Source organism: Lynx rufus, unplaced genomic scaffold (assembly GCF_022079265.1).
Source record: "Lynx rufus isolate CCGP_SWC_20201006 ecotype Redwood Valley unplaced genomic scaffold, mLynRuf1.p SCAF_3, whole genome shotgun sequence".
NCBI lineage: Eukaryota > Metazoa > Chordata > Mammalia > Carnivora > Felidae > Lynx > Lynx rufus.
This window is the reverse complement of record NW_025814845.1, coordinates 60,922,239-60,949,739: the sequence shown is the minus strand read 5'-3', so window position 1 is coordinate 60,949,739 and position 27,501 is coordinate 60,922,239. Positions and strand designations below refer to the sequence as shown.

The 27,501-nt window shown below is 41.8% G+C and overlaps 1 protein-coding gene across 1 annotated transcript in view; it reads right to left on the bottom strand.

Annotated features, from left to right (window-relative positions):
- Window positions 1-27,501, bottom strand: part of FRAS1 (Fraser extracellular matrix complex subunit 1) — a 293,351-nt gene that overhangs the window by 7,722 nt on the left and 258,128 nt on the right. The window contains exons 63-70 of the mRNA XM_047092267.1: window positions 24,607-24,839; window positions 21,863-22,023; window positions 19,721-19,935; window positions 16,857-17,007; window positions 15,147-15,254; window positions 14,005-14,164; window positions 10,064-10,180; window positions 2,052-2,218 (exon numbers count right to left, since the gene is read on the bottom strand). Coding sequence (XP_046948223.1) covers window positions 2,052-2,218; window positions 10,064-10,180; window positions 14,005-14,164; window positions 15,147-15,254; window positions 16,857-17,007; window positions 19,721-19,935; window positions 21,863-22,023; window positions 24,607-24,839 — 1,312 coding nt within the window. The remainder of the gene's footprint in view (window positions 1-2,051; window positions 2,219-10,063; window positions 10,181-14,004; window positions 14,165-15,146; window positions 15,255-16,856; window positions 17,008-19,720; window positions 19,936-21,862; window positions 22,024-24,606; window positions 24,840-27,501) is intronic.

The window sequence follows — 27,501 nt, the reverse complement described above, 5'->3', positions numbered from 1 at the left end:
CTCCCAAGAGCCCAAGAAATAGTTCCAGTTATTATCCACATTTTAAATACTGTGTCCAAGATTTTGTATCTGTGACAAGGGGGGGGGGATAAGAAATTGAGCACAAATCAGTCTGACTCCAAATGCTTGTCCAGATCATTTGCTATGTGGCACTGAGTAGGTCAGTGTGACTAGAGAGGAGGCTGTTCACAGGTTCTAGCAGGAGACACTCCTGGGATGATAGGCTAAGGATGCTGGGGAGGCTGGACTTTGGTGTGTAAGAAATAGGGAACACTGAAAGATTTTAAGCATGGGTGTAATATCAACACACTGGGGCTTCAGAAACGTGGAGAATGGAGGAAAGACAAAGGGTCTAGAGTCACAGAGATTGGGAAGGGGGCTCTGTGAGAGATAGGTATCTATAACATAGCTGTGAATCAAGGGGATAAACTCAAGAAATGTCTTGGAGTCAGATTCCACTGATCTTAATGACAGACAGGAGGACAATCCTGAGGTTTTTGCCCTGGGCACCTGGAGTATGATGCAATCACTGTGGCAGTGGATGTGGCAGGAATATGTCTGGAGGAAGATAAGTCCAGTTCTAGACACTTCCAGGCATCTGAAAGACATTCATTTGAAGCACTTTGGTAGTTGCAGAGCCCCATGTGGAAATGTGGAAATGAAGTTCAGGAGAGATCAGGGATAAGGTCGACTCTTAAGGAATGGCTGTGAAGTAGTAGATAGGAAGTTCAGAGCAAAGCGATGGGCCCAGCCATAGGGATGGTCAGAGGTAGCACTGGAGTGATGCCAGAAGGAACCAAGCATGGGACCTGGGGACAGCAACATGGATATGGCAGAGGATGAAGACCCAGGGCGGGAGAGTGAGAAGTGGTCAGAGAAGCAAGATGATGTCAGGGAGGGTGGTGCAAAGGAAACCCAACAGGGAAAAGTGTGAAAACCCACTAATTTGGTGTCATTGACAAAAGAGATGTCTGAGCTGTGGTAGGACAAACCCAGCTTGCAACAGATGGACAGAGAAGGGCCATAGAGACAGTGAGTGTTCACTCTTTGAAGAAGTTTCTCAGAGAAAAGAAAAGGAGAAAACAGCCTTAACTTTGAAGGGGAGTTAGGGTTGAGGGATGCTTTTTTCTCTCTTACAGGCAGAACTTGAGTGTGTTTATAGGGTGAGAGAAAAAACTCAGATATGAGGAGAAGATTAAAAGTAAGAAAAAGGCAGAAGGGGTAATTGAGAGAAGAAAGGCAGATAATTGACTAATTCTTTTATTCAATCAATCAATGTTTATTGAGCACCTAGGCACTGATGGTATGGTGTGCACGTTTGATATTTGATCACAACCTCTATTATCATGGAACTCACAGTCTAGTGGAAGAAATAGGCAACAAATAAGTAAAGAAATATGTGATATGTATTATAGAATATTAAAAATTGTGAGAAGTACTATCAAAAATGAATAATGTTCCGTGAAAGTGAAAACTATGGAGGCTTACGCTCAGTTGTCAGGTCTGAGAAGTTGTCAGGTCAGGGAAGGCCTCTTTGAGGAGGTTCATATTTAAGTAGAGAAGAGAAGAAGGAGCCAACCTTTTGAAACATCAAGAAAACCACATTTGAGGTGAGGAGGGAGCACAGGAATCATTTCCAGTAGAGAAAGCATGATGGAGAGGATGTAGACATTTACACCTTGAGGCTGGTACATAGTAGGGGTCATGCTACGTACTTTCTCTGAGTAATTGAGAGATAGAGAGACTTACCCAAAGTCAAGACAGTGTGTTAGAATCAGGCTGGGAATTCCAGTCTTCTTACCACTCAGACCAGTGTTTTCCACAATTCTACCACCCTGCCAATCACTATAGCACCACATATGTAATCTTATTTTGAAACAGCATGAAAGAAGGATGTGGGTCTGTTCCTTGGTTAAACCTTGGCTGCCCTAAAACCAAGCCCAGGGGAATCTTCACGGGAGAGTTGCCTGGAAGCTAATGAGCAGAGACCTGTCCTAAAGCATCTCAAGTCTGATCAGAGTCTCTTTTTGTAGGTGAAGGAAACAACTTACCTTTTGAGAAGGCCCCTTTATAATCCATTTCTGCCAGTGACATATCAGATGTATTGGGATCCATTAGGAATACCTTCTCATTATTGCAGAGCTGAAATTCAGTATTGAGCGAGTACACAACTGGTACAGGGCGGTTGGTCTGCTGGAATGCAATGGGGATCAGGAATCTAAATGTGGGAGAAACAAGAGCTCCTTGAGAGCAGAGTCAACTTTGTAAACTTCGAGCTGCCCTCCCTTCCTACCCTTCTTAGGTTTGTGAACAGAGCTTTGTTGCAGGTGCTAAATGATCACTGAATAAAGAGATGTGTGTCGGAGAGGAACTTTATTAGTTTGGGTCATTATGAGGTTAATCTGCTCTTTTGAGCAGAAATAATCTAATTCATCTTTAGAACTCTTTTGTACTCTCTGCTTTTCCTGGCGCTTTCATTCTGAAGGTCCCCAAGGTTGCTCTTTGATTGCTAAAGGACTCACTGCCATGGTGCTCTGCTTAGACTTCTCTGTCCCAGATCTTCATACTCTGAGACTTTGACTTTTTCAATTAGATCCAAACTTATTTATCCTTTGTCCCACTCTTTAAGACATTTCTAGACAATACTGTCTTGCCTCACTCCTTACTTTAACCTCCCTGGCCTTCTTTCTTGGTCTTTTAAATCTGCTCTTTTCTTCTCAGCCTTTGGCAGGTAAGGGCTCCTCCAGCCAGACTGGCTTTCTTTAGGTCTCTTGATGTGTTCTCTACTCCAAATTTCCACTGCCTCGGGACTCACTGTTCAACAAATATTCACTGTGCTTTTATTATAAGATAGACATTGTTCTACTAATGGGAATCCATCTGTGAACAAAGTAGAAAAATATATGCCCTCGGGGACATTACATTCCAATAGGAAGACAGTTAATAAAGTAAGTTCAAAAACATATAGTACATTAGAAGGAAGCAGGTGATGAAGAGAAACACTAGGCAGAGAAAAGGAATGCTAGGAAGAAGTTCAGCTGGGACTTTTAAATGTGGAGGGCATGGAAGGCCTCAGTGAGAGGAAAACTAGGAGGTTAGAGGTACCCTTACCTGAGATGGGAAAACTGTGGGAGGACTAGATTTGGTGGAGAAAGATAAGGGATTAAGCAACAGGCATGTTCAACTTGGGAGGCCTATGAGAGAGCCAGGTGGAGATGCTGAGCAGTCAATCTGATGCACAAGTCTGGATCTGAGAGGTAAGCCCTGGGCTGAAGGTGCTCCTTTGCATTTAAAACCTTAAGAATGAATGAATGAAACCACCACATGAAAACCGAGAAGGGGAGTACAGTGATTCCTCAGAAAGTTAAAGATAGAACTACCCTATGACTCAGCAACTGCACTACAAGGTATTTAGCCAAAGGATACAAAAATACTGACTTCAAGGGGCACACGCACCCCAATGTATTTAGCAGCATTATCAACAATAGCCAAATTATAGAAAAAGCCCAAATGTCCATCGATTGATCAATGGATAAAGAAGATGTATATACATGATGGAATATTATACAGCCATCAAAAGAATGAAATTTTGCCATTTGCAGCAATGTGGATGGAGCTAGAGTATTATACTAAGCAAAATAAGTCAGAGAACATACGATTTCACTCATATGTGGAATTTAAGAAGAATAATAGATGAACATAGAGGAAGGGAAGGAAAAGTAAGATAAAAACAGAGAGAGGCAAACTCTAAGAGACTCTTAACTATAGAAAACAAACTGAGGGTTGCTGAAGGGGAAATAGGTGGGGGATGGGCCAAATGGGTGAGGGTTATTAAGGAGGGCACTTGTGATAAGCACTTGGTTGTACGTAAGTGATGAATCACTGAACTCTACTCCTGAGACCAATACCACACTATATGTTAACTCACTTGAATTAACATAAAATCTTGGAAAGAAAAAAAAAAAGAAGAAAACAGAGAAGAGACAGGTCAGACATGACACTTAGGGCACTCAAATTCAAAAACAATAGAAAAGAGAAGGAACCAGCAGAGCAGATGGTGAGGAAAAGCCAGTGGGGTAGAAGGAAAACCTACAGAGCACGACAGTCCAGCTGAGTGAAGAAAGCGTCTCAAGGAGGAGACTGAACAACTGTTAAATGTTGTGAAGCCATCACAAAAATCAAGATAAGACTTAACCCCTGGTTCTAGTAAGACACAGTCACTGGTGACCTTGCTAAGATCAAGCTGGGTTAAGGGATGAGAGCAGAAGCCTCACTGCAGCAGGCTCCAGAGATAATGGAAGGTGACAAACCGGAAATTGTGAATCTAGGCAACTTGTAAGGGACAGCTTAACGTCCAAGGAAGGAGAAAAATGGGTGGGGAGGGTGAAACGGGGTCAAGAAGGGACTTTTATTTGTTAGAGATGGGAAAAGTTACGTTTTCAATGCTGATTGGAATGATTCATAGAGAGAACTGCTCCTTTATAAGATCCTCTTTATAAAGTAGAGAGGATTTGGGTTACAGTGCACAAGTGGAGCCGCTGGCTGTGAGCAGGAGCCAGGGCTGTTCCTGCATTCCGACGGGTGTGCATGTGTAGATGCAGGTCAGCAGATAGGACAGTAGGAGCTTGGGTGAGTTCTCTTCTGGTTTCTTCTGTTTCCTCCATGAAATAGGACACAAAATAATCAGCTGAGGGTGAGGACCGGGGAGATACAGCAATCTGAGTGGGAAGGAGAAGGAGTAAAATAGTTGAGAAGAATGGGAGAGTGAAGCCACTAGTTAGGGGACCGTTGTTTCCTGCTGGGAAGCCCTGAGGGTCCACCTGAGATTAGTGATAATGCATTTAAAGTTTACTGACTTTGATCTTGCTGCACATTCGGCTGGAACACTCCTCCTCTGTCTGCCTTTCTTTGCCGAATTAACTCCTAGTTATCCTCCAGATCTCAACTCAAACACCCCTGTCTCTAGGAAGCTCACACTCTTTCTCCTCCCTTCCAGGCTTGGTCAGACCCCTTATCATTTGTTCTCATCACACTGTGCACTTTTCTTTCCAAGTACTTATCATGGTTTGATATTTTATTTAAATGTGACTTTAAATGTACATCTGATCAAAGTCCATCTCACCCATTACAGGTTCCACTAGCGTCACAGTCCATATCTATCTGCTCGTTGTCATATCTTCAATGAAAGCCAAGCTTGTGACACATACATTTGTTAAAGAATGATGCATGACTGATAATTTCAATGCTTTATGCTTCCAAGAGTCCATCTGACCGATCCTTACTTTTAATGGAAAGTGCTCCAGTGGGTAGATTTGAGAGGGTTGGGGTATAGGAGGAACTTGGAGTGTGGAGGCAACCCATACAAGCCAGGGCTGACCCTGCTTCAACAACTTTGATGTCACCATTAGTTGCACGGCAGCTCATTTAGCTGACTCAGGGAAACAGGTTTTTCTTGTTAATACTGGGTGTTACCAGACTCCACATAGCGCCTGACACCTAAGACACTCAATAAATATTGACTGATTAAATAGAACAAATGATGGATTTGAGATGATGAAGATGATGAGGATTTATAAGGTTAGACGGTATTACAGACCTCACAAAAACAGGCATCACGTGAGACACAATTCTTTTGAATTAGGTCTGAATTCCCTGAGTCAGTCTTGATTATTTGTTGTGTTATGGTTCTACTGCATCCGTATGGAGCCACAGAGGTGATCAAAAGCCAGGTTATGCCCTATGGAAAGTCACCCTGGGAATAACAAGGACCCCACAAGTAACGATCTCCCTGATGCAAGGCAAAGATTTCCAACTCTGAAGCCTTAGAATACTGACTCAACAACACTCTTCCCTCTGTGGCCTCCCACACCCACACACACCAGTGGATGGAAATGGGTTGGTGCTTTCTTTGCTGCCTTTTGCCATTTTCAAACCTCTCTCCTCTTAAAAAAAAAAAAAAAAATCCAGGACCTACCCTGGAGAAACTCTTCTTACACATGTACACTCAGAGACAAATAGAGTATTCCTCCTAATAGAATATGGAATTGTAAGTCAAATAGAACGGTCAAATAAATTGTGGAATATTCCCACAATGAATACCTTAAGGCAGTGAAAACCACACTACAGCTACATGAATCAACACAAATGTTGATATACTTATGAATCAGGAAATGATTCACTGAGCAAAAAAGAAAAGTTGCAGAGAGAATTTGTGCAGTATGACATTTTTATATCGCTCAAAAAAACACATGCAAAACCATGCAGAAGTAAAAAGGAGGTAAACCATAAACCAAAACAAGGAATGATAAATACAAACATCAGTCTAGTGGTTATCTTGGCCAAAAGGTGGAAGACAGAGCAAGTGGAAAGGGCACTAAGGGTATTTAAAAGGTACTGGTGGGGCACCTGGGGGGCTCAGTTGAGCATCCATTAGTTTTGGCTCAGGTCATGATCTCATGTTTCGTGGCTTTGAGGCCCATGTTGGGCTCCATGTTCACAGCGTAGAACCTGCTTAAGATCCTCTGTCTCGCTTTCTCTCTGCCCCTCCCCCACTCATGCTCGCACTCTCTCTCTCTCTCTCTCAAAATAAATAAATAAACTTAAAAAAAAATAAAAGGTACTGGTAATGTTCTATTTCTTTTTTTTCTTTACTCCAACTTTCACTGGTTATAAAATGGAAAGAACAGTGCCAATTTTCTGGGGGGCCACTGTGGTAAGAATTAACTCTTCAGAGCCTAGTACAGAGTCTCCTGCATAGTCTGCACTCCATACATGATCTTTCATATCACCGGTAGTTGTTAGTACTCATTTTATCATGAGTAGCACAGCCTAAGAGATACTCATTTATTGTAATTGCAATTCATATTAGGTAATATTCTGTTTCTTGAGGTATTACATGTACACTATATATGGTCTTCTGACTATCTAAAATAATATTCCTATTTGGGCACCTGGGCAGCTCAGTTGGTTAAGCGTCTGACTTCGACACAGGTCATGATTTCACGGTTCATGAGTTCGAGCCCCCCATCAGCCTTGCTGCTGTCAGTGCAGAACCTGCTTCAGGTCCTCTGTCCCCCACCTCCTCTGTGCCCCTCCCCCACTTGTGCTCTTTCTCTCAAAAATAAATAAACATTAAATAAATGAATGAATAAATAAATAAATAAATAAGATAATAGCCATAATTTAAAATTTTTAATACATGAATAGAAATTTCCAGTATATCTTACCAGATTATTTGCCCTCGTTCTTCCTTATTTCAGCCAACCACTATTTTCCTGGTCACTTTCCCTCCCTCATTTAGCTGACTGTGGTGTTCCTACCATTAATCTTGATGATTTCAACATCCACATGGATGAATCACCTAATACCTTAACCCCTCAGTTCCTTAATATCTTTACCTCAAAGAGCTTGTTCTCCCCCCCAACCACAGCCACCTATGCTTCATGGTCCTACTATGCACCACCTCCAAGAATCTCATTGTCCAGCACCTCACTCTCTAACTACCACCTCCTAACTTCCCAGCTCACCCCTGCTACTACTCCTGTTCATTCATTCTCCAGTCACGGAGAACCTCCCTGACCACTTTTCCCAGCATACTGAGAAACTGGAACACTGACACACTCATGGTGGAAATGTACACACAATGTTACATATTACAAACACTTCAGAAAACAGTTTGGCAGTTTCTTAAAAAGTTAAGCATGCAGGGGGCGCCTGGGTGGCTCAGTCGGTTAAGCCGCTGACTTTGGCTCAGGTCATGATCTCACAGTTGGTGGGTTCAAACCCCACATCAGGCTCTGTGCTGACATCTTGGAGCCTGGAGCCTACTTCAGAATTTGTGTCTTCCTCGCTCTCTGCCCCTCCCCCACTTATGCTTTCTCTCTCAAAAATAAATAAACATTTTTTTAAAAATTCCAAAAAAAAAGTTAAGCATATATTCCCCATATGATCCAGCCATTTCATTCCTAAGTATTTACACAAGAAAACTGAAAGCATATGTCCATGTAAAGGTCTGTGTATATACATTCATAGCAGCTTTATTTATCATAGCCATCAACTGGAAACACCCCAAATGCCCACCAACTGACGAGCTGATAAACAAATTGTAGTATATCCACACCATGGACTACAATTCGGCAATTACAGGAACAAACTACTGATAATACACAACAGGAATGCATGAAAATAATTGCACTGTGTGAAAAAAGCCAGAGAAGAAGAATGCATACTGTATGATGCCATTTATATAAATTTCTAGAAAATGCAAACTAATCTGTAGTGACAGAAAGCAGATCAGTGGATGCCTGGACAAAGGGGTGGGCTGGGCTGGGGTGGGAGGGATGACCAAGGGGCATGAGGAAACTTCGAAGGAAATGGATATATTCACTATCTTAGTTCTGATGGTTTCATGGGTGTTGTAAAAATTTATCAGTTGGACGTACCATAAATATGCAGTTTATCTTATTGTCAATAATATGGCAATTTAACAATCACTCAACAGGCTCTCAGCACAGCCTGATCTGCTGCCATCTGTACAGACAGCACAGTTCCCCACTCTCTAAGATGGCTGCCTCACTTCCTCCTCTCTTCTCAAACCTCAGTGTTCCTCACTTCCATCCCATGCTTGGTTTCTCATTTTATGGAGAAAATGGATTTAATCAGATTCTACTTTTTCATCCCTGCCCTCCCATTCTACCAATTTTCCCCTTGCCTATATCCACACACACCTGCATGCCTTCCTCTCTCTGTGAGTAAACATTCTGTGCTTTTAGCAAAGGTCAGCCCTTCCCCTCTCATCCCGGACCTATCCCCACCCTATTCAAGGGTTTGGCTCTGCAGATTTTCCCTTGTTCTGCTGCAACATTAAATTTCACCTAAAGACCAACTGGGTTACTTTCACCAGAGTACAAATATCCTGAAATATTTTCTACTCTAAAACACAAATAAGACCTCCTTTGACTTTGTTTCTAGCTACTGTCCCTTTCTGCTGATGTCCTTTATAATAAAACACCTTAGACACAGTTTACCCCTGTTGGCTCTACTTTCTCGTCGCCATCTCTTAAGCCCACTCCAACCAGACTTTAACCCCTCACTCCACTGACCCTGCCCTTTGTCAAGATCATCAACGACTTCTGAATCACCAAATCCAATGCCCAATTCTCAGTTTCTTAATCTGAACGTCACATTCCAAATTATCTTCTCTTTATGATAATGTCAGATCCTGTCTTCAGCATCATCTCTCAGAAATGTTTTCTCTTCACTTTGCTCTGCTCCTGGGAAAATGGCACTCGACTATCCACTGTCTGAGAGCAGAGGTTACTTTTAGTCCTCTGCTATAATCTCCAGGCTGGACCAGAGCCAAGCACATGATAAAAGCCGAGTTAATACTGGTTGAATGAATGAATACATGGCACAATGCAGACAGTCTCAGGTCTGAGGTGAGTACAGGCTGATGTATAGTTGATTCTTGTTATTTGTGGTAAGTATGTTCTATAAAGTCACAGTGAACACTGAATTAGTGAATACTGAATCACTGCTCTTAGGGGAAATAGAGGGTAGAGTCCCTGCAGCCTCTGGTCACAACATTTTGATCGACGGACCAATACCAAACACTGTTTTATGCATGTTTCTGCTTAGAATACCTTACTTAATATGTTGCTCATTTGTTAATGTGGAACTGACAAACCTATGCCCAGTGAAGCCTATCCGACTTTCCCCGAGGCACATCACAGCCTACCTGTACTTAGAAACACCACATAGCACTTCAGCACTACGCTTGGGAGCCATTATAAACTGTGAAATCACCAAGAAAAAGCACACAAATTTGAAAACCATGGCACTATGTAGCCATGGAAAGGATACTTGTTTCTAGTACAAAAGCTGCAACAAGAAGGCCTTACTTGACCTGAGCCGGGAATGTGCGTGTCCAGTGACTCAACAATTTGCCACTCTGCATGTCCATGAATGACCATGAAGGCACCGCGAGAACGGACTTTGCAGATACAAATACATTTTAGCGAGGAGGTGGATTTACAAACAGTGAAGATCTCCTGCATTTCCCTACCTTTCTGGGGCATGTGCAGTGCAGGCCAAAGGCTTCTCCCCTGGATCAATCCATGGCTGTGTGGGCTGCACAGTGCATGGAATCAGGTGGATGGTGTACTCCCCCGAGTAGTCCTTCCTGGAAACACACAGAGCAGACTGTGGTTAGAGGGGACATTTTATAGATTATTTACTTACCCAGAAATACACTGACTTTTCAGACGGCATTTGTGCCCGGCATCCACAACCTTTACGAGCCTGCAAACACAATTTTCAGAAATCCGTCATGGATTGTTTTAACCATCAGGGTATTATCCAGAGGTGTTAAATGGTGCTATTTTCCTTTATCCTATTCAAGTCCTTTTCCTGAGAAAAGCTGAGAAAGGCGTATTGTTTGTAAAAACCTAAAAGGCCCAGTGAAGATAAAACAGAACCGGCCACTTCCTTCAGATTTCCACGAAACTTGTTTGACAATTTCTGTTTGGCACTTCTAGTTGACGGACACCCTGTTCAACACATGCTCAACTGCTAAAGATGTTACTTATTAAGATGTGAACACGGCAGCTGCTGCTCTGACAGAAGTGGTGGCAAATGCCTCAGGGTTAAAGGACACCCCTCTCCAGAGAATGCCCCCACCCCCCGTTAACGCAGCACTCAGTTTCCAGGCTCCTCTCCCAAACTCTAGAGGCTCAGCCCTTTGTGGAGCTGAAGAAAAATCTCTCTTCCCACAGGAGACTGAGGGCTGCCATTTTCCCTATATGTGGTGGATCACAGAATTCTGAAGGTTATGACACCAAGAACATGGAGCGTTTGTACCCTCACCTACTTCATTTCCTTCACTTGTCATGGAGTAGCAGCCCCAGCCCTGGCAGGTTGTCTGGAAGACAGCCAGGCAGCCAGAGACTTCAGGAAGATTCTTCAAGGAGTCTTGGGAGGCTGCCATCCCCTGAATGAAGAGTGCAGGGCTAGGAGCCTTAATTCTAACTACTGTGAGCGATCTGTGACAGTTCTCGCGTTTGCTGTGTTTCTTTTTTGACCATTTCTTGTGTATTCATCTATTTATTCATAAACCGATAGCAAAGAAATAAATAAACAGGAGTTTTGGGACACATCCTGGGTCATTGTAGTGGAATGGCACAAGCTACAAACTGTGAGACAGTCTAAACCTGGCTTGGCATTGCCTCTGTATGACTGTATGACTTTTCACATGCCACACAAACTTACAGGGCTTGGTTTCTAAGCCCCTTCCTGTCTGACAATCTATGTGTCTGCAGTTTTCCTACGTGATCCCTATCTTCCTCCAAGCTTAGACTTTATACACCATATTTGAATTACATGAAAATTGACATGTATAATGTGAATAGTAACCCATAATTAATAGAAATGCTTAGGCAGAACTGACCATGCCTGACCCTTGCTTTCAAACAGGACAGATCATGTTGCCCCTCTGCTCAAACCCTGCTGTGGCTCCCAATGCACTGGGGTAAAAGTCAAAATCCATGCACTGGTCTACAAGGCTCCACATGGTGGCCCTACCCCATCCCCTTACATTTTTGACCTTACTGCCTATCATCCTTCTCCTTGCTCACTCCAGTCCAGCCACACCAGCCTCCTTGCTATTCCCCAAGATGCTAGAAATGCTGTCAATTCAGGAACTCTGCCAGGAACTTCTTTCCCTGATAATTTGCATAGCGAATTCCCTCATCTCCTTCACGTATTTGTTCAAGTGTACATTCTTGATGAGGGCTACTTTGAAGATCTTAATTAAAATTACAATGTCCCCTTCCCCATCCTGATTCCCCTTACCCTGCTCTAAATCTTTTATTTTTCCATAGCACTCCCCACCTTCTGACATGCTCTACTATACTCATTTATTGACCTTTTTATGTCTTTTTACTTTACTGTAAGTGCTGTGTGCAAGGATCTTTAAATTGTTCACTGATGTATCCAAGTGCCTAGAACCTTCTGCAAAACACAGCAAATGCTCAATAAATATTTGTTGAACAAATGAATGCAGGATTTCATGGCCTCCCAAACCCACAGTCCTACTTTTCCCATCCCTAAATATGATTTAGGTCTGTTTCCTCACCATCCCTGTGTATATACCAAACACAGCCCTAGATGCAGGTCTTTAATTCTAAAGTTCCTCTCCTCTCCTTTCAAAAAATTAGACATTACTCATATTGCAACATGGAGCACGAGCTGTGACCCTCCTCCAGGAAGATTTGTACAGCTCCCTAACCCTCCCTGAACCGCTATAGTCTCAGTGTTCCTTACCTCTTACAGTGCACATTGCACAGAATGCTGGATGGTGTTCCATACTTTGCCATTTATCCAAATATTTTTGTCTCCTTACCTCAAACTTAAACTCTTAAAGGATGTTTACTCAGGACCTACCATGTGGTAAAACCTGTAGCTCTGGGGATTCAAGATCAATCAGGTATGCCTTTACCCTTGGGGAGCTCACCAGCTAGTGGAAAATAGGATTCTACTTACAACATTTAATATAATGAACTGTGTTATGGTAGAAAATGGAACAAAGAGGGAATGGGAGGAGGATCTTCTAGCACTGGATGGAGAGTCGGCAAAGATGTCACAGAGAGTCGGCAAAGATGTCAGTATTTGAGAGTATTTGAGCTGGGGCTCAGAAGAGTTCAAGGTCTGCAAGAGGGAAAGAGTAGGAAGGGCAGAGGGAATGGAAGTGTAGTTGGGTTGGTGGGTTCAGGGGTTGATGAGATATTTAATGTGGTTGGGAGGTTGGGTTTGAGACGAGGCAGAAGGGAGGGTGTGGGCTCTGAATAAAGAATTTGGACTTCATCCAGTAGGCAGTGGGGAGTTAGCAGAGGATTTAAAGAGGACAGTTTCCATGTCTATAAATTAGGACAAAGTGTGTGCATAATCTCATGAGCTTGGGGAAAGCACAGCCTTTGAAGATTATTATATATTGATTTCAAAGGAAACATTATTTAAAAAAATACCTGATAGAAGACCAAAATTTCACAATTAATGATATCTTTTTGAAAATGATTCTTAAGATAATCTGCCACTTCTTAACTATAAAGATGGAACAAGAATTTCATCTTGTTTATAGATCTTAATTTCATGATCTATAAAATAAGGATAATAATATTCATGACAGACTCCCAGTTGCCTCATTATCTTTTTTATGGATAGTTTTTTATAATAGTTTTAATTATGTTTCTCCTATTCTTCCCCTTTACAAAAGAGATATTTTGCTGTATTTAACCAATTCCTATTCCACCTCTATCTTGGGTGTGGGAGAGAGATAAATCTTATTATTTATTTTATAGAACACTGGACATAAGGGTGACATCTAGACCTGATAGTCAGAGATCCTGGATTTTGAACGGGTTGTGGTGACTGAAGTTTCTTTATTATACTATGATTTTAATTTCCCAGCTTCTCTTGCAGGCAGATGTGTCATGTAATTAAATTCTAGCTATAGGATGTGAGTAGAAATTATATGCAGCCTTCTTGGTCTTGTCCTTGTAATAAGGGTAACCACTTCCTGGTTTATAGCAGAAGCTGATCTGACTTAATTTGTTTCTTTCTATTTTTGGAGGGTTATTTCTTTAAAAAAAATTTTTTTAATGTTTGTTTATTTTTGAGAGAGAGAGAGAGGGACAGAGTGCGAGTGGGGAAGGGCAGAGAGAGAGGGAGACACAGAATCTGAAGCAGACTCCAGGCTCTGTGCTGTCAGCACAGAGCCCAATGGGAGGTTCAAATTCATAAACCGTGAGATCATGACCTGAGCTGAAGTCAGACATTTAACCAACTGAGCCACCCAGGTGGCCCATGTTGGAGGGTTATTTCTATCCCCCCCCCGCAACCTTATAATAGAAATCCAACCTTTGGTGTGGGGGGAAGCCCTATTTCCCAAGCTCCTGAAAGAGACTGAGACCATTTTAGATCTACCCTTGAACACCCCCATCCTGTATTCACCTGTTATAAGAGCTTGTGGCTCTCCAGAGTTGATACGGAGAATCAAAAGTCTGAGCACTCCATAGTAGCTGCAGGTCAAATTCAATTCCTCCTAGATGGTCTGGAGTCAGTATGAATGATTTCACATCAGGGAGGGTGTGATGCTCCATCACAAACTGTCCTATTTCAAGGGGAGACACACATACTTATTTGTGAGTTTTATAGTACTTGAGGTGAATCCCCTACTAAAGCCTTAGTACTGAATGAATATACTTTTATCAAACAATGACAGTTATACCTACCTTCTAACCCTTTAGAATGTATTTCACTCTGGCTGGACAGCATGGCATCTCACCCCAGTCTATCATCCTACTCATGATGGTCATTATGGTCATATATATTTATAAACAACACAAATGTACCTTGTAGAAATGGTGCCAAGTATATTCACAATAATAGGGGCCTTTATGGGACAATGTATGTCAAATAAATTTAGCTTTCAATTCCAAAGTACGTGTTTCTTAGAGGCAGAAAGTTCCTGGTAGTTTATAAATAGAAATATCAAATTCAGATTTTAAAAAACTACACTTAAAGCCACTCAAGTCCTCGGTGAAAGCAAACAATTTTAAACATCATAAAGGTTATTCAGCAGGACACTTCTACTCCTTCAAACTGTAGTCATCTATTGTCATGAATAAATAAAAGTAGAGAGACTTGTAGATTGAGAGACTGAAAAAATATAACAACTACAATGTATGTGGATATTGATTGGATCCACTTTCCCTTTATATAAACAGATATAAAATAAATACAAAACAATATGAAAACAAATGGAAAAGACACTTGTAGGACAAGAAAGGAAATACGAATATAGACTAGCTATTATTGGATCAATCTTAAATATCTTGATGTAGTGATACTCTTGTGATGTGTAAGAGAATGTCTTTGTTCTCAGGAGAGGCTTCTAAAGTATCTAGAGTAGCTTGACAAGAAGTCTGCAGCTTGTTTTCAAATGTGGTACATAAATATGGGTATGGGTGCATACACACATAGCAAAACATTAACAATTGTTGACTTGGTTTTTCATTGTTCTATTCCTTTACCTTTTGTCTGTGTTTGTAATGTTTCTTAATAAAAAATTGGAAAACCTGCACTGATATTACCTCTGAATTTGGCATGGGTCTTGAATTCAATGACGAGACGGCCATCTTCTCGGATATAGATTCTTATTATCTGAAGCCTTGCAGAGAGCACGCTGTCTGTCTGGATTCCTAGGCAGGCAATCATACATAAAACATCCAAGTTAGGGCATGGAGATCTCGCACATAGTATCCTATACGTGAGTTGTCCCAGAGACACCTCTAAGTAAGAGCTGCACAGTCATTTGCATGTAAGAAAAATGTACATATTCATAGCAACGTAGAATCTATTTAGACACATTTGCCAATTAAAACTGTATGACAGTTCATTCCACTGTTGTTGTTGTTGTTGTTGTTATAGTTCCATTCTCTTTGACATAGTCTCTTCATACCTGAAAATGCCACCTGGACCAGAGTCAGGGCCCCAGCCCATGGCTCAAAACAACTGGCCTTTAAACTTCTATCAACTTGACAGCAGCATGCGGTTATAGTGCATCTGCTTCATACTGTTTGCTTTTCCTTATGGGGACACCTTTTTTTTGTTTTAAGTTTATGTATTTATTTTGAGAGAGAGAGAAAGAGTGTGTGAGCAGGGAAGGCGCAGAGAGAGGGAGAGACAGAATCCCAAGCAGGCTCCGCGCTGTCAGCACAGAGCCAGATATGTGACTCAAACTCAGGAACCATGAGATCATGAGCTGAGCAGAGATCAAGAGTCAGTTATTTAACCAACTGAGCCACCAAGGCGCTCTTACAAGGACACCTTTCATGACTCGACAGAACCATAAACCATGTCCTGGTGGCTACAGTTAATATTAAATCCATGGAGGATTAAAGATTAGCATGTAGAAGGCCAGCCATATATGGTATGACATGAGTGAACTGTGGCTTTAATAAGAGTAACTACAATCATGATGTCCAATGAGTTCAGTATGAATCAAAACAAAAAGATGACCAAAGGATGGGGAAAATAACATTTAAAAAGAACCCCAAATCTCAAGAAATGATTTGACCCAGAGTGTGAAAACTTCCTGAAGTTATTTTCCTATAAGAAATATAAGACAAATGATTTGACTTGAAAGCACTGAACAGAAGAAAGGACTGTACTTTCCATTACTAGAGATGAGGTCCTATCTAAAGAAAACCCCTGTAGCTGGTTAGTATCTCTGTGCCAGATCGAGTAAATCACCTGTAGAGATGAGGTGAGGGAGAACGGGAGCAGCAGAAGGGGAGATAAATTTGGGGTATCGTGTGATAGCAGCAGGAAAAGGTGGCTTGGGGGAGATAAGGGTAAGGTGTGAACTCTTAGCTGAGGGGCTGTGGTTCCTGAAAATAACCATGTCCATGAATGCTGATACTAGAGGGCCTGCAGGGATGAAAAACTCAATTCACACCCAGAGTAGAGGATGGCAGGTGACAGGTCCTATACGGTCCATTAGGGGTTTAGAGGTGTCCTTCTGGAGTATAACCATGTTCATTTGCTCCTAGTTAAAAATGGTGTAATTCAAGGCATTTAAGGAGCAAAAGCGTCTTCGAATCCGATGCATTGAAATGGAAAAATATATCAAGAACAACCTGGCTCACTTTATTCATTTGGTCTAGAGTAGCAGCCCACTTGGACTGTATATAGGACAACGGGATGAAGAATGGAGCTCTTATTAAAAGGAACTACTCATTATTTTCTTTTAGTCTTACTTAAGCATACGGCAGGAGTAGTTAGGATGTAAATGGGTATACCTGTTCTCCAGAGAACAGTGTCATAGAAGAAGGAAAACTCCATCTCAGTGTGGTGCTCCAAAGAAGCCCAGCCCCTGGGGGCTGTCACATAGATGTAGGACACATAGAGAGGCACGTGCACGGTCAGGAACGACTGAGCAGAGTCTCTCACCTGCCAAGCAAAAGGTGTGCACACGGAGGGTTATTTCCTCCCTGGGATGAAAAGGCATATGGTTACATCTCAGTTCAATTTTTACCTCACTCATTTAGTTACTTCTGCAGTCAGTAATTATAACCAAGTACCCACAACCGTGCTGGGCACGTAGGTGCCAGACCAAGCTTCTTCCTCAGCAGTGGAAAAAGCCCAAATCACTGCCGTTATGGAACCTATAGTCTAGTAGACATACATAAATTTTAAAAATAAAGAAAGGGATAGGAAGTGTCCAGGATGCTTCTTTCTATAGGGTGATCTGGGAGGGCTTTTCTGAGGGGGTGATACTTGAACAAAAACATTTCTGAAGACTGAGAAGGAGATGTGCCTCCACTGTTCAGTTGCCTTGGACAAGATTTTAAAGGCACACAGTTATTCCCAATGGATCAGTACATAGTCCCTCACTGACCACATTTTCCAGTGGCCTATAGGAGAGCCTGAATCAGCCCTAATTGGGAAGATGCCCAAGTCTATTCACATCTCTGGCAACAGGAAATGAGGTCATGGGATTTGGATATCATATCTAGGAAACTTCCCAACACACAGTTCAGAGCTGTGTATGTTTGGGCAATTTCCCATCTCCTACAATACCTCACGGAAATACTTTTGAAAAGGCAACGCATCATACTTCCAAGAGAATATTTCTTCTAAGGGAATTCCTGTTACTGCTATTAACTTGGCTCAAACATTTTTATTTAACTATGCAGTGAACAAAAACTGGATGGAAAGATAACAAAATATAAACGGAAGCTTTCATGGAGAAGCTAACTGCATGTACGTGTGTATGAATGGGAGAGTTGGTTTATTCATTTTATATTTTCCTCCATAAACACATATTTCTTTTATAACAAAAAAGCTTAGTTTGAAAAAATTTTATTTTTATCATTGGTGGAATCCTATAATCCCCTACGGAACTTAGATTTTTCTTTTGTTTTCAAGCACAATGTAAAGTGTTTCCATGGGCAATTTAGGAAAAGAGCCAAGTGTTTTATCAATCTTTGGGACACAAAAATTTTATTTTTCTAGAATATTTTTTCATATTCAATGTTGTCAGGGATTTAAAATTTGATTACAAGTTTTTCAAAAGACTGCTAATTCCATAAAAAATTATCTTTTGAAATGGCTTAATCTGTTTTCTTCAGGAAATTTCTAGACTTTATCTGGACCTCACACCATATTCTGTCCCTTTAATATACAGGCTTTGCTAAAATTATTGATATTATAACCTCAATAATTCTTTACCTGATTGAAAAAATTAATTTTCCCTCTCTGTTTCTGTTTTCTATCCTTTATCCCTCATGACATTACTTACTAATCCTTAAAAAAAAATCCAAACCTTGACAAATATTTACTATATACCTGCAATGTGCTAAGTTCTTTCCCCTGTTGAGATGATCGGTTGCAATTTCAGATGAGATTCAGAGAAGTTACGACAAGAAAATAGATGAACTAGGGCTTGGTTATAACTAGGGCTTGGTCTACATTCTTTCTACCATACACCAGCTGTTTTAACTATTTTTAAAGAAAGGGACTGCAATGAAGTACTTCTGTGCATATATTCTGTGTTGGTTCAAGAAGTGGGGCATTTATAACAAGAAATCTTAGCCTTTGAGATTTTTAGGCATATTCTGAACAAAAATATACAAAAATATGATTAAAGTAAAAACACGGAGAACATAGAATACTAATTTTTGAGAGGTCAGGAGGAACCAATCACTTAGTTTTGCATTTCGAAGGTGAATATAGGTCATGTAACTGCAGAAACAGATAACTTAAGAATGCTTTAATTTTCCACTCAGTAGAGGGCAGTAGTGTATATAAAATGAGAGCTAACCAAACAGAGATAGTGCAAAATAAACCAAATTTTAATCAAAGGCACGTCCTCAAAATGATTACTCTCAGTGCCTCCAGAAGTCCCTCTTTCAGTGTGGTTAAACCGATTTGAAATGAAGAACAAACGTTAATTTTTAGTTCATTGAGATAACTGCTGATAGGTAGAATCTGCTTTAGATTCATATTTCCCATGAGGATGCATTTCTTTGATATAACTGCCCCTATGACTATGGCTTCTTGCTAAAATTTTCTTTTGTCACTAATGTTCCACAACGATTAAGAATGTGTCCATTTTTGCAAGGGTTGTAAATTTCACACAGATTTGGACTAGGAATGAAATCAAAGTGTTATACACAATTCTCTTTCCATAATGCTTAAAAAGTATTATGTTTTCCCTGTCTTCTGGAAAGGTACACCTTACTTTGACTTATTTCCCCATATGCGGAAAAGAAAACATCTACTTCGTAATAACCTTACCATGAAATGTCAATCCTTTTGGCTTCCAAAATATACCCAGAGGTATGGATATATATATCTAGAGAAGCAAATATTAGATTTTTATATAAGTGGCTGTGCCAGACAGTAATGTTTTTCCACATTCATTTTAACATTTTCCACATTAATTTTCCAGTTAATTGATTTAGAAGACTTTCGAGGGTTCTCTCTAGCCATCATGCTGCTAAGGTCTCATTTGAGGGACTTCTAAAGACTCCTTTGGTTATCCCAGTTCTGGGGCTGGGCACCAGATGCAACATGCTAACAGAAGTACTTCAGGAAGAAACAAAATTTCATATGGCACCCAGGTGCTTGCAGCCTTTGGATAAGCCCCTGGAGGACCCACCTGGAAGTCGGCAGTTACAGACCCCCCACAGACATCAATTAACTCAGTCATGTCATAATAGGCATCAAAGGTCCAGACGCAGCTCTTCAGGTTCAGGTGTTTGTAGAGCTGGATGGTCTTGGGCTCCCGGACGCTGGGGTCAAATTGGAAGGGGCGGTCATAGCCAGGCCCCAGGGCCGTGCTGTCATAGACCTTATCGTCCAGGAACCCTGCCTCTGTAGGGGAGGGAGGAACAAGGAACAAGAAGTCAGTCTGTTGACATGCCCCTAGTTGGCTGCCCAGGAGCTGGGTGGGGAGAAGGGATGTGTCCTTGAGAGACTGAGATAGCTTACCTTCCATCAGAGACCATTAATGGAGCAACCCAGGGTTCCCAATACACACTGCATGAGAAGGGGAGGGGAGCTAGAGTACCTGTTGCTAGGGGGTTACCTGTGACTGAGTTCATAGACTCCTCTAAGAGACTGCATGAACCCCAGAAGAAAAGATGAGCAAAGGGTACCATAAATGGAGCCAGAGCTCAGTGGCCCTGTGTGTCTTGGAAAAGAATACATACTGAAGCTTTGCAATCAACCCTTGAAGAAACAGATTTACTACATGGATGATTTGTTGATGAATTGTTATTTTTTAAGACTGATTTTTTAAAAATAGCTTTTATGTAAAGCCAACTGACAAACATCTGACTACCTCCTCCCCTGCTATGGTTTCTGAACTCTTAGGAAAAAAAAATCTTAATTCTGTGCTAATGAGTAAATAGCTCACTAATGATGCTTGACTAAACCTTCCTGCTACGGGCAAAAATTATTGGATCAAATGCTGCCAAGCAACCAAAGTGTTCTAAATTAAGAAAGACCTTTATGAAGTAGAGAGCTAAACACAGATACAATTTTAGAATATCAAGATTCAAATTTTTTATAGTACTAAAAGCAAATATAATATTCTGAAAGAGTCTTAGAATGTCTGAAACGTCTTAGGATGTTTGACACTAGCATCTGGTCCTCTGCCCTGAAAGGAGTAGGATCTCAATTATCATGTGTTGAATTTAATTGTGTTTAAGTGGGAAGAGGTACAAACTTTCAGTCTATAAACAGTGTATGTTTCTTTCAGTGGCTGCACAGGTGAACCGGTTAGACTTTCATGTGTAGCTCAGTGACTTGCGAATAATTCATACTCAACTAATTTCTACCGTGTAAAGACCATCACTACCTAAAGTGATGCTTAATGAATATGAAAGAGCGTATGAATGCTTCTCTATCTTCTAAAATACTGGTAAATGATTCATCGGTTGTCAAGGGAGGAAACATGCATTTAATGCGCACTTGCTAAGGTAAATGTAAATGGACAGGATCCTTTGTAGAGTAAAATGTCTGCTATGGTAGACACCAGAATGTGCCACCCGGGCTGTCAGCTCCTTCAGGTTTGCGTCAGTGGCACAGCGGCTCCTGCAGCCACCCTTGTGGGGGCTCTGGCATCCAGTGACTGAGGTGCCTCAGAGAGGGCTGTCAGCTGGGGCTGGAAGTAGGAAGAGTTCCTGAAGCGGTGGGGGCTTCTGGAGGGCTGCACTGCAGTCTGACTTCTCCCTCTGCCCAATTCTGCGTCCTCTCCTTCCTCTTCACAGATGCTGATCCCCAATGAACATCTTGCACCCCCACATTCCATCTCAGCTCCTGCTCCAGAAGCCCATCCTATAACATGTGACATCTGCACTTTAGCTTTCTAAAGATGCTGCAATAAGGGGATTTCAGGGCACAGATCCAAACATGCTCAACAGTGGGGCAGGGAAAGAACGAACATTTACCATGGCAGGTGCTTTAAAAACCATCAACAGATTAAATCCTTACCCTGATTGGTAGCAATTGTTTTCCTCATGTCATAGATAAGCAAACAGTGGTTTGGGGAAGTTCTGCTATTTCTGTTTAGTTGTATAGGTAGTAGAATTAGGGATTCGAACCTAAATCAGCTTGGTTCCAAAGTCCTTGTTTTTCCCTATTCACTTCACTGTCTGAGATGCCTATGTTTGGTTGTCTGCTAGGAAGGAAATCTACTAAACATGCAGACTTTGAGGACTGGGAGACACAAAAGCAGAGTTCGCCTCGCTCTATCCCTAAGGGCCACTGTGCTGGGCTGGAATGGGAAAGCCCCCACCTGAGATGCCTCTCAGGTCACGGGTGGTGACGAGATTGGAGCAGACATGCTGGTGTCTGTAGATGGACTCAGATAATAGAAAATGCAAGTTGTGCAGCGGCATGGTGGAGATAAGGGGCAGCATTCCATCCTGGTGCGGGATCTGCACGGAAATGTGGATTCTAAGGGAAAAAAGGGCGGAGATAGTGTTTAGGTGCATGCTATAAGCAGTTAATATGGTACATTTCTTTCTCATAACTCAATCTGCCTTCACCGGTGAATTTACCCTTTTTTTTCTTGAAGCTTTCTGTGTAGGAACACGAGGGTATGATATATGTGTGGGGTTGTTCTCCACCCCCGCCCCAGCCCCCCCCATCAAGAAATCCTCCAGACTCAGGACTGATAGCAATCAGGAATCACAGGTGTTTTTTTGTTTTGTTTTGTTTTTTATATATACAAGAAAAGATAATATCACAACCACAAATGACTTTAAAGCTTCCTTTTGCTTTAAATGGAAGCTTTGGGGGCGCCTGGGTGGCTTGGTCGGTTAAGCCTCCGACTTCGGCTCAGGTCATGATCTCTCTCACGGTCTGTGAGTTCGAGCCCCGCGTCGGGCTCTGTGCTGACCGCTCAGAGCCTGGAGCCCGTTTCAGATTCTGTGTCTCCCTCTCTCTGACCCTCCCCCGTTCATGCTCTGTCTCTCTCTGTCTCAAAAATAAATAAAACATTAAAAAAATTAAAAAAAATAAATGGAAGCTTTGTTTCCTTGTGTGCTACAGCAGAATGACTGATAGAGGTGCTGCTCCCCTTCTCTGTCACAGTGAGTGTCTGGGACACTTATATTTTTTAAAGTATTTGTGCCAAAAGACCTCACTGAGCTCTTTATACTCTAAGGTAGATATCCCCACCCAGGAAAATATCTTAGAAATAGTTATACCCCACTATTGCTACTGTCCCCCCCAGCCAAAAGAGACTTTTCTCCCCTCTCTCCCTTCAAGTTCCAGCAACAAGGGCGGCCCTAACTGGCCTCTGTTTGCAGTGTGCTCTCCCCTCATCTACATTTTTCCTTTTTTAAAGTTTATTTATTTACTTTGAAAGAGGGGCAGACAGAGAGGGGAAGAGGTTGAATCCCAGGCAGGCTCCACACTGTCAGTGCAAAGAGCCTGATGTGGGGCTTGAAGTCACAAACCATGAGATCATGACCTGAGCTGTTAACTGACTGAGGCACCCAGGCACCCCTCCCCTCATCACTTCTCAGCACATAGGTGCCTTTGCACCAGGAAGTCTGTAACTTATTCATATTGGCTGCTATGTCTTGTATGCTTTCGGACTGACTCTGTTTATCTTGCCTCCCCACAGTGAGGACAAGGATCATTTCCTTCATGTCTTTTGTTTCTCCAGAGCACGTAGTATAAAATCCTAACTAAAACACGAGCTTAATAAATATTGGTTAAGACTGTGAAAGAACAGAACTGTAGTTATGGGCTGCGTTATTTTCATTGTACAAGTTTAAATTTTCAGCATGTTGATTGAGGGTGCCTTTGACTTTTTACAGCTTGTCTCTTGGAACAAAAACCCAAGAGACATTTTTAAGAGGAATCGCTACCTTGCAATATGAACATGATGTCTCTTTTGCTGGGAAAGGGTCAGTAGTGCCCTGGGCACTCCTGCTACTGCTTTTCAACAAAAGTAAATCTTATTCGGTTGGAAAAAAAGAATGAATTTGCATATTCTTGGCTCCATATTTAAATGTTTTTTTCTCCATGCAAATGAACCCCTTTCTCTGAACTTAGTTGCTCATAAAGGCACATACATAAATACCACAAGGTTTAATGAATATGTATAATATGCATGAATTCTTTTTTTGCTAGGCAAAACTGAAAGTATCCATTTCCATCAAACTCATGGTAGCACAGGAAAACATAAAAGCACACGTGCCCAGTGACTTTCAATTTACACAGTATTATTACTCTGTTCACTAGATATTTAGCAAGAGTCTCTTAGGCGCCAAGAAGCACTGTCCCAGCCAGAAGGGACCAAAAAAAAAAAAAAAAAAAAAAAAAAAAGAAGGTCCGTGCCCTCTCGGTCTACTGTGGGGACAGACAGAGAATGAAGGGTGATAATGCTCTGAAAGAGGTATGGGTGGCATGGGTGCCAGTGGAGCTCTAAGGGGGAGCTTCCAAATTAAATTGGGGAAGATGATGGTTCTTGCAAAGGATGTCATGAGGTAGGTGGAGGAGGACAGTAGGATTTAACTACATTGAGTGGAAGGGGGCTGGGAGAATTGCTGGTTGGAAGCCCTGGCAATTTGGTTTCAGTTTGGTTCTCTGTGGGTGGACTGGCAGGTGAGGATGGCAAGGTGAGAGGCATGAGGCTAAGAAGACAGGCAAGGGGCCAGTTTTCGGGAGCCTCTGAAGAATTTTTTCTGAAGCTTTTATCACCACTCTTCTTTTTTTAATATATTTTTTAAAAATGTTTTTATTCATTTTTGAGAGACAGAGAGAGAGAGAGAGAGAGAGAGAGAGAGAGAGAGAGGGACAGAGCCTGAAGCAGGCTCTGTGCTGACAGCAGAGAGTGCCATGTGGGGCTCAAACTCACAAACAGCGAGATCATGACCTGAGCCGAAGTTGGACACTTAACCAGCTGAGCCATCTGGGTGCCCCTCCACTATTCTTATTTTGCAGAACATCACTCATTCATCTGTCTCACCCAGAAAACACATAAAAGGATAGCCCTCTCATTGTGGAAGGCACCACCTGCCTGACCTGTTCGGATGTTCCTTGTGCTTGACGTCCAAGTATTTCAAGGTTGCGATGAAGGACTGAGCCTGGAAGCCTCTGGCTGTCCCAGCTACGACTGGGGTGTGGCAGATTGCACTGTCTGTTCCAATGGTAACAATGTTGCTCCTTAAGGGGGTCCCCACATGGCCCACCTTGTCCACAGCCTTTGCCACACAGCGCACATGGAACCTCCGGCTGAAGTAAATGCTATCCAGGACCTACCGGGAAGCAAAAAGTACATCAGACATGTGTTTACTCCTTAAACAGCTCCTTCCACTGTATCTTCTGGATGATATGACATCACCAGTTTCTGGTACAGGGTTATCTGTGAAGACCACCCATTATCTGTCTATCCATCCGACTATCCACTCATCTATTTATCTGTTCATTCATTTGCCACAAAACTGGTGACTTTCTCCCAGGAGCCAGTCACTAGGGACAGAGCAGTAAGTACTTGTAGCCTAAGGCAGTATGTCAGACAGTGTTAAGTAGATAGATGTGGAGCAAGAGGCCAGAGATGACTGGTTACCGGTGATAGTATTGGTCTCTTTATATATTAGGTTCAGCATAAGGACCACTCAGCTGATTTTCAACCTTTCCATTAAGACTGGTTGGTCTCGAAGTCACTTTTGCTGAGGGCATGGTGTCAGGATACAGAGGAGGGATGCTTCCTTCCCAGGAATTCTTATTTTTCTTTCTTTCCTACTGCTGGTCCCTCCCCCAGCCCCACCTAATGACCACACACATTGCAAAGGTTACAATAACCTGCAGGGTGGAAATTGAGAACTTGTCCTCTGAAACCTACTGGCCTTTGGAGGTCTTTCAACAGATTCTTTCATGTTCCCAGACACAGAGAAGCCATAAGAATGCTTAAATCAATCTCTGCAGAGGCAACGTGGGTCACCACAACTCTTTAGGTAATGTGTGCATACACACAGGGAAGTACATAACAAGAAAAGTTAATTAGTAGTTCTGTGTGCCATAGACCTCCCACAAAGCAATCATACAAACTTATAAATTCTACCCATGAAAACAATTTTCATTGAAGTCCATTAAAAATTAAAGAGGATTTTTCCATTAAAATTTTTCTAATTAGCTGCCAACGCCTTATTTATTTATTTACACATGGACTTAGTTCAGAAGGGATTTGAGGCATCTTACAAAAATGCACACAATACAATGGTATTAAATAAATAATTGAAGAAACAAAGATAAAGCAAAGGAAACTGGGGTAAAAGTATTAGTCACCAAGTCATTGCAAGAAGAAAAACTGAAACATAAAGTAAAATTATAAACTTGGTACCTGTTAAAAATGTATATTTGGCTCAAATCAGACCAAACTGCCTTCATGGTGTTTTGAAAAGAGAATTAGATACTTAATAAAACAATAAGCTATTAAGTCTTGCCATTTAAATTTTTAAAATTTATCAGGTAGTTTAACTAGGTTATGTTGCAAAAGAATTGATCTATTGGCCTTTTTAAAAAATTTTTTTTAACGTTTATTTATTATTATTGAGAGACAGAGAGAGACAGAGTATGAGCATGGGAGGGGCAGAGAGAGGAGGAAACACAGAATCTGAAGCAGGTTCCAGGCCCTGAGCTGTCAGCACAGAGCCTGATGTGGGGCTCAAACTCACCAACTGCCAGATCATGACCTGAGCTGAAGTCGGATGCTCAACCGACGGAGCCACCCAGGCACCCTGACCTATTGGCCTTTCTGAATAAGCTATGTGAAAACAGTGGACATGAGTGACTGCTTTGTCCAGGGCCCCCCATTCATCTATGCCTTTCCTCCACTATTATTCCATGTACGTGAAGCACTTACTGAAATGAGAAGAAACTGAGAGCTGAATATGAAAAAAATCTAGAGAAATTCAGTCTGAAAGAAAGCTCTGATCTCCAAAATTATTAAGTGCATTAATTTTAATCAAAAATTGTTGAGGGCTTACTATGTGCCAGGTACTATGCTGAGTATCTCCACTGCTTCCAGTTCTGTCTCTGGGGAGAATGACGTCACTGGACTGAGGAGCTGTCACTGCAGTGTGCTGTTTCTTAAGGTTGGGCAAACCCTTACTCACTGTTCATTGCTCTCTGATGGTGGGTCTGGGGTCCCACCTCCTTGAGGACAGCAACTGCATAGTGAACTTCTTTGCGTGTCCTCCTACAATTTTGCAAAATGCTGATCCCTCGGAAACATTCTCTCCTTTGTTTAATAACGGTGCCGTCTCTACTAGCACCATCAATGTGCTGAGCCTGTTGGGCTATAAAAATGTGGTAGGACCCTTGGTCCAGGTCCTTAAGGAGTTTCTATCCTACTACTTATTGAATGATTGAAGACATGTGGAAAAAAGTAATCATTAACTGTACCTACCTAGAATCTTTGACTTACTTTACCATTTATAGATCACTTTTACAACCGATTCATCAGTGACCTTGTCAAGTCGCTAAGTGGAAGAAGTACTATTTTGCAGATCAGGAAACGGAGACTCAGGGAGGTTAAGCAACCTCTTAACATCACATAGTTAAAAGTAGGCAGAATCAAGAATAGTAAACAGGTTGTCTGATTACTGGCTTGGTTCTCTTTCCATTATACCATATTACCTCTTCTTATATATAAGAATTAAAAGACCTGGGGGGGCGCCTGGGTGGCTCAGTCGGTTGAGAACCGGCTTCGGCTCAGGTCACGATCTCACGGTCCCCCGCGTTGGGCTCTGTGCTGACAGCTCAGAGCCTGGAGCCTGTTTCGGATTCTGTGTCTCCCTCTCTCTCTGACTCTCCCCCATTCATGCTCTGTCTCTCTCTGTCTCAAAAATAAATAAACGTTAAAAAAAAATTAAAAAAAAAAGAATTAAAAGACCTGGGTATATACTGTGTACCTGC